This window comes from Varanus komodoensis, unplaced genomic scaffold (genome assembly GCF_004798865.1).
Source record: "Varanus komodoensis strain SLA01 unplaced genomic scaffold, ASM479886v1 scaffold102, whole genome shotgun sequence".
In the NCBI taxonomy this organism is placed as follows: Eukaryota; Metazoa; Chordata; class Lepidosauria; order Squamata; family Varanidae; genus Varanus; species Varanus komodoensis.
This window is the reverse complement of record NW_025335279.1, coordinates 541,870-549,175: the sequence shown is the minus strand read 5'-3', so window position 1 is coordinate 549,175 and position 7,306 is coordinate 541,870. Positions and strand designations below refer to the sequence as shown.

Below are 7,306 nucleotides of genomic sequence, written 5' to 3'. Positions count from 1 at the left end.
CCCCCCCAAACGGCGGCAAACCGCCCTTTGGCCGCCGGCCCCGGCCGCTGCTGGTGCTTTGTAGCCGCGGGCCGCCCGACGCCCCACCCCGTCCGGGCACGCCTGCCACGTGTGCAGGGGCGTGGCAGGGCAGTCAGGTAGCGGCGGAGTCGGCGGCGCGGCGCGGTCTTCGTGCGGTCTTCGGGCGCGTGCGCGGCGCGGTCTTTGGGCGCGGTGTGGTTCTCGGGCGCGGGCGCGGTCTCCTGCCAGGTGTTGTTCCTCCCGCCGGCACTCCCCCCTGCAGCACTTTGTAGCTGCCGGCCACCCGACGCCCCACCCCGTCCGGGCACACCTGCCACGTGTGCAGGGGCGTGGCAGGGCAGTCAGGTAGCGGCGGAGTCGGCGGCGCGGCGCAGTCTTCGCGCGGTCTTCGGGCGCGTGCGCGGCGCGGTCTTTGGGCGCGTGCGCGGCGCGGTCTTTGGGCGCGGTGCGGTTCTCGGGCGCGGGCGCGGTCTCCTGCCAGGTGTTGTTCCTCCCGCCGGCACTCCCCCCCTGCAGCACTTTGTAGCCGCCGGCCACCCGACGCCCCACCCCGTCCGGGCACGGTTATATTTATAAAGTTATATTTTATAACTTTAGTTATAAAGTTATATTTTAAGATAACTTTTAAACACTTAATAATCAAGCCATAAAATGAGCAATACTCAATGGTTAAATCATTAATATGTCTCATAAGTTAGCAGCAGCAGGTTAAAACTCTGTTAAAAGCACAGCACAATGAAATAAACCAAAATGCTGACTGGGATAAATACATCTATAAAGTCTTAAAGACCAGCTAGGAGGGGCCCACATGCCCTTCTGTTGGGTAACCACAGAAAGGCCCCATCCCTGTGGTTGTTACATGCCATTGTGTCATCTCCAACTTAGGACAACACCATGAAGGAAAATCCTTCAAAATGTCCTGTCCTTGACAGCCCTACTCAGCTCTCATAAACTCAAGGCCGTGGTTCCCTTTATAGAATTGTTCCATCTCATATTTTCCCTTCTTCTTCTGCCTTTGACTTTCCCTAGCATAATCATCATACCATCTGATCTCAAGAGCAGGGCTTTCAAGGTGCTGGAAGAGGTGTACATTATCTCCCCTCTGTTTGACCCTGACAACAATCACTTGAGGTGGGTTAGGCAGGAAGATAATCACTGGTTTGAAATCGACTAGTGAGGTTCACAACGGAGTGGAAATTTACATCCAGCTTTCCTTTCTCCTACTAGCTGCCGGTCACTGAAAGTCATATCTGATTCTCCAGCAGTGCCTCTCAGCCCCAGCAGCCTCCCATCCTCTCTCTCTCTCTCAAGGTTGGCCTCAGCACAGAAAAATCCATGTATTAGGTCACTTGCCTCGTTTTTCAAACCCTTTAGCAGCTGCATACGTATTCACATGTTTCCTCTCTCTTGAAGACTGCTTGCCAAACGCAAGCGTCTGGGGCTGTCAGTTCTTCAGTTATATGGCCATTGGTCTGACATGCTAATCACTTGACCACTTTGGCTCTGCAGCCATGGATCAGGGGTGAAATGCTTGACTTGCCAACTTCTGAAGCTCAAGCTGCTCCTTAAAAGACGGAACTGAAAACTAACACAACTAAAAGACACACTGAAGCTCGGGGGAAAGAGTAATTGTATTTGTCATCCCCCCCCCCCCCGCCATTCAGTCAGCAATCTTACGATGAATTTGGTGTTTTCTTGTTTATTTCAGCTCCAGGACAAGAGGAGACCACCAGGAACAGGAAGATGATAAGGGATGGGTGGGGTGAATGAAAGATGAATTATGAAATCTGAGGCAAAGCAGAAAGGACAAAGAGGGAAAAGGAGCCTTGGAAAATAGATTTTTAATCCTATTTCCCAAGGTTCCCAAGGAAATTAATGCTATTTTCCAAGGTTCCTGAACTGAGGAGACAGCGGGCAAGGTGTGCACTAGTAAGCCCCCCAAGTGACCCTGGCCACTTAATTGTCTGTGGGGGTGGCAAATGGCAGCTTTGGATGCTGGCAGTATCCATTTATAGGGAGTTATCAGCAGTGGCAGAGCAGGGTGCCAGTCCATGTGGCTTTACAAGAAGCCTAGAGATGATCTGAAAACAAAAAGGGAAATGTATAGGAAGTGGCAGGAAGTCTAAAACTGAGGTTAGTGAGGGATGTCAAAAGCACCAAAAAAGCCTTTTTTTCAGATATCTCCACAGTAAATGACAGAGGAAAGTAATGGGTGTTCAACTACTCAATGTGGATGGCAAAATGATAATGGTAATTTATTATGTGCTATTGTATTTCATTGTATTTTATCGTGTTGTAAGCCGCCCCGAGGTTTCGGCAAGGGGCGGCATAGAAATGTTTAATAATAATAATAATAATAATAATAATAATAATAATAATAATAATAGATGACAGAGAAAGGGCTGAAGTGCTTTGCCTCAGTCTTCTCTTGAAGGAAGATCTATGAACTTTCTGATGAAGGGGAAGTACAAGCTGAAAAAGCAGGATGGCATCTCAAGATTGACAGGCAAATGGTCATTCAATTGGGTTGAATGAGTGCAAATCTCCAGGGCCCAATTAACTTCATCCCAGAGTCATAAAGGAACTGGTGGAAGAACTTGCAGAACTACTGTCTAATATCTTTGAGAAATCATGGAGGATAGGAGAAGTGCCAGATGTCTGGAGAAGGGCTAGCGTTATTCTCATCTTCAAAAAAGGAGAAAAAAAAAGAACCTGGTAACTATAGACCAGTCAATCTGACATCAATCCCTAGGAAAATTCTGGAACAGATTATAAAGCAGCCAGTCTGCAAACACTTTGAAAATAATGCAGTGATAACTAGAAGCCAACATGGATTTCTCAAGAACAAATCCTGCCAGACTAATCTATTTCATTTTTTGATTGGGTAACTTCCCTGATGGACTGTGGGAATGCTATTGGGATTAGATAAAGCTTCTGACAAAGTGCCTCATGATACCCTGCTTAACTAACAAACTAAAAGTGGGCTAGATGGATTCTGTAGCCAACTGTGGATCCACAGCTGGCTACAGAATCAGAATCACAAGTTCAGGGAACGATGATCTAATTTGCAGATGACACAAAACTGGGTGGGATAGCTAATACCCTGTAGAACAGAAAGAAGATTCAAGGTGATCCTGATAGCTTGGAATGCGGATCTGAAAGCAACAGAATGAAAGTCAATAGGGACAAATGACCGAATGTATCATTACAAGATGGGGAATACTTGGCTCAAGAATACTGCAAGTGAGAAGGATCTGTGACTTGCAGTAGCTTGAGTCGCCAATGTGATGTGGCTGCAAAAATGGACAAATGCTATTTTAGGCTGCATTAATAATCACTTCCTACTCACATGAAGTACTAGTTTCCTTTTACTTAGCATTTGTTAGGCCTCAGCTTGAATACTGCATCCAGTTCTGGGTACCACAGTTTAAGAAAGATGCAGTCAAGCTGGAGAGTGTTCAGAGGAGGGCAACAAGAATGATCTAGGGAATGGAAACAAAGCTTGAGAGAACTGGGCATGTTTAGCCTTGAGAAGAGAAAAGTGAGGAGAGATATGATAGCATTCTTCAAGTAACTGAAGGGTTGCCACAATTAAGGAGGCCAGGATCTTTTCTCCATCATTTCAGAGTTCAGGACACAGAATAATGGCCTGAAGTTATGGGAGGTCAGGTTCTGGCCTCAACATCAGGAAGAACTTCCTGACTGTTAGAGCAGTATGACAATGGAATGAATGACCTGGGGAGGTTGTGGGCTCTCCCAAATAGAAGTATTCAAGATGCAACTCAGCAACCATCTGAGAGGGATGGTTTAACGGGGAGTCTGCACTGAGCAAGTGGATGGACTGGATGGTCCTCTGGCCTCTTCCAGCTCCACTATGATTGCACAACCTTAGGAAGCTGTCAGGATGGGAAGCCTTGGCACAGCTCCCCTTGGAGACAAGCAGCATGAGTCACCCTGCAAGTGCCTGCAGGACCAGGAGCACAACTGGAGGTTCTTGCAAAGAGTGGAGCCTGTGTAAACACATAGTATACGAGCAGTTGGGACCCCTGGAAGGCTCTAGAAAAGGCTTCCCTGTGCTGCTCAGGATGGCCAGAGCATCGTGGGCTTCAGCAATCTGGGTCTCCGTGGTGATTGTGCTGTGTTCCTGAGCCAGCTTCTAATCTTGCCTCGCCCTTGACACCTGCCGCTCCTGCTTCTGCCCTTGCCTTCAGTCCAACTCTGCCTTGCTACATACCTGCTCCTTGTCCTCTCTGACCTTTCCTTGCTCCTGACCCTGCTTTGCTTTGTTGGTATCTGGCCTCAGCCTATATTTGGACTTTGCCTTTGGTTCTCTGACATCCTGCTAAGGACCGCCATTTCTCTCCAGCACCCCTGGTCCTGATGTAGATGCCTGCCACTTGGAAAGCCCCAGTGCTGACAGAAGCTGCTTCAAACCAGGTCATAGTTTTCACCCACTGAGCTCAGTATTTGCTATTCCAGCCTTCCTCAACCTGGTCCATTCCAGGTGTATATTCCTATCAGTTCTAGCCTGCCACTGTGACTATATGGGTACAGCTCCTTTATCTCCTTGGAAGAAATGAGGAAGGGAAGATTAGAGGCGGTGGCGAAATGAGAAGGGTAAAATTATACAGAACAGAGGAGATGGATAAAAATACAAGAAAAAAAATAAGTGAGATCTATGGATCGTTCTGGGGATGAGGATATAAAAACAGGAGGTTGATTCAGGACTGGGTGAGGACCATTTACCTGTGACAGCATCGATAGAGATTGGTCCAAGCCGTTTCTTCCCAGAGATGCCGTAGAGGTTGAAGTTGTATCTGTGGGATGGCTTCAGGTCAGAGATGACGACTGTGCGGGAGTCAGCATCGACAGGAACTGTCTGGGTTTTTCCTTGGGTATCCTTATACTGAACAAGGAAAGAGTCAAATTTCCCAGCAGAGATGGTCCACGAGAGGCGGACAGACTCTTTGGTGACCTCAGAGACAGAGAGATCACCCAGTGTCGGTCTGATTTTTGGTTCCACCATTCGAGCTAAAATAAATGAAAATATAGAAATTCTGTCAGGCCAAGTGTGGGTTTCATTTCATTTGCTGTTTGCAAACTCTCCATTTAGACAGTGGGGCTGTTAGGGCAGGACTTGGTGCAAGGTGGGATATCCACAGATGAACTCAGCAGAATGATCAAAAAAGGAGGAATGAAAAATATAAAACTCTCAGCACACTGTAGCTTAAATCTCTTACTGCCGAGTACTTGAGGGAGACATTTCAACCTTTTAGAATGGGGAAGAAGGATTTGCAAAAGCCAGGAAATTACAGAACTTCATTGTATGTACTTAAATACCAGAATGTTTCTCTTGAGGCATTCAATCTTTATTCTCTTGCTCAATTATTAATTTTATGTTTTTAATTTCTTCAAGTATTTTAATAATAATATTGTATCCCTTTGATATCCTTATTGGGCCAGACTAAGGGAAGCAGGAGCCCTAAGGGGTTAGATTCATATTCAAGGCAGGAAGGATTTTTGTTCTCTGGCCTGAGCTTCCCAGCCCTGGAAATGCCTGATACTGCATAAATACATGATGCATAAATAATGCAAATGCTTGATAAAAAGGGAATAAAACAAAGAAGAAAATCAAGGATGGGGGAAAAGTAAGCTTTATATTCTCAGTTAGGGATTTTATCATACTTAATCAAATATAAACGCTTAAATATTTATTTATTTATTTAAAACTTTTCTAGACCATCCCTTACCGAAGTCTCGGGAAAATTTAATAATACAAAATGTAGAACAAAACACAGCGTCCTAAAAATTCAGCTAACAATAAAACCCCAGTTAAAACAATCAGATCTTAAAACATTGGGAATATAAAAAGGTTTTAGCCTAATGCCGAAAGGAATAAATATCATTCCCTTCCCTAGAAGGGATGAGTGTCTGACCTGTGACTGCTTCTGTGGAGATGGGGCCATAGCGCTTCCGTCCAGAGACGCCGTAGAGGTTGAACTTGTATCGACGGGACGGTGCCAGGTTGGACACAACAGCATCCAGGGAGCTCGTGTCTATGGGCAATGCCTGGGGTTTGCCCTCTGCATCTCGGTACTGAATGATGAAGGAGTCAAAATTCCCAGTCTGGACTGTCCAGGACAGATGGACAGATGTGCTGTTGATGTTGGAGGCTGAGAGCTCCCCCAGACTAGGCTGTGGAGGGGCAAGTTCTTCCGAATCGGCTGGGGTCAGAGAAGAGAGAGGCAGATGTTTCATTCCACAAGGGCATTGAGATGATATTGGCTGTTCTGGTCGTCCCACGACAATGCCATTAGGTTAACAACTTATAACAGGCCTTTTAGGTCCCACCCCCTGGGACTTTTTTCCCCATGCGTATTTTCAGAGGTGGAAACTGTGGTGAACTTTAAGCATCAACAATGCTCCTTAAATGTCCCAAGCTTTTTGCTGATTTGTAATTTGCTCTAATCATAACTTTTCTAATGTAGGAAAATATTTTATTTGAATTCACATTGTTTTCGATATACTTTATGTAAATTGCTTAGAGATCTTAGGGTAGCACATGCTAAGGAACCAATGCAAACACTAAATACATCAATCAGTAAATGATATGAGCCTGCCCTTTCCCTTGGCACAATGGGAAAAACCTACAACAGCTACATTAGCATGTGGATCATAAGAGTGTCAGCAGAGACAATAAAAATTGCAGGCTGCCATGCAATTTAAGAAGCATTAGAAGCATTAAAGCATTAGGGCGAATTCAAAAGCACTTTTCTTGGGGCCTACAGATGACCAGAGCTGATGTGAAAAGGGAAACCTGTGATTCGATCTTCCAACATTATTTTTCTCACAACAGATCTCTGAAGTTCAAGGAAGCAGTGATCCTTGGCAAGGGCTCCTTCCCTCATGTCTGTCCCTTAATCCATTTACATGCCTCTCTGCCATTCCAACAGCTGTTAAAAATTGAGAGAGAGGGGCACAGCAAAGCTGGGAAGGGTGAGGTAGATGCATGCTAATCTACAGAATCAGAGGTGGCATCTCTCTGAATCTCATTAGCTGGGGAACAGGAACAGGAGGGTATGATTGCACTGAGTTCTGCCTGTGAGCTTCCTATGGGGGCATCTGGCTGGCTGTGTGGGAAAAGGATGATGGGCTAGAGAGGCTTTTGGTCTGATCCAGCACAGCTCCTCTGATGTTCTTAAGGAGCCAGACCTGTTTCTGAAGGCTGTTTCTGGTAAAATAGTTCTCCTATTTTGCCCCAATTTTTTGCCTTTGGGGAGTTTTG

At 46.0% G+C, this 7,306-nt stretch overlaps 1 protein-coding gene across 7 annotated transcripts in view; it reads right to left on the bottom strand.

Moving 5' to 3' along the window:
• Nucleotides 1–7,306, bottom strand: part of TNXB (tenascin XB) — a 107,575-nt gene that overhangs the window by 22,572 nt on the left and 77,697 nt on the right. For all 7 annotated transcript variants that reach the window (XM_044419345.1, XM_044419341.1, XM_044419342.1 and 4 more), the window contains 2 exons: nt 5,958–6,245; nt 4,768–5,052 (listed from right to left, as the gene is read on the bottom strand). In XM_044419345.1, the coding sequence (XP_044275280.1) occupies nt 4,768–5,052; nt 5,958–6,245 (573 nt within the window). The remainder of the gene's footprint in view (nt 1–4,767; nt 5,053–5,957; nt 6,246–7,306) is intronic.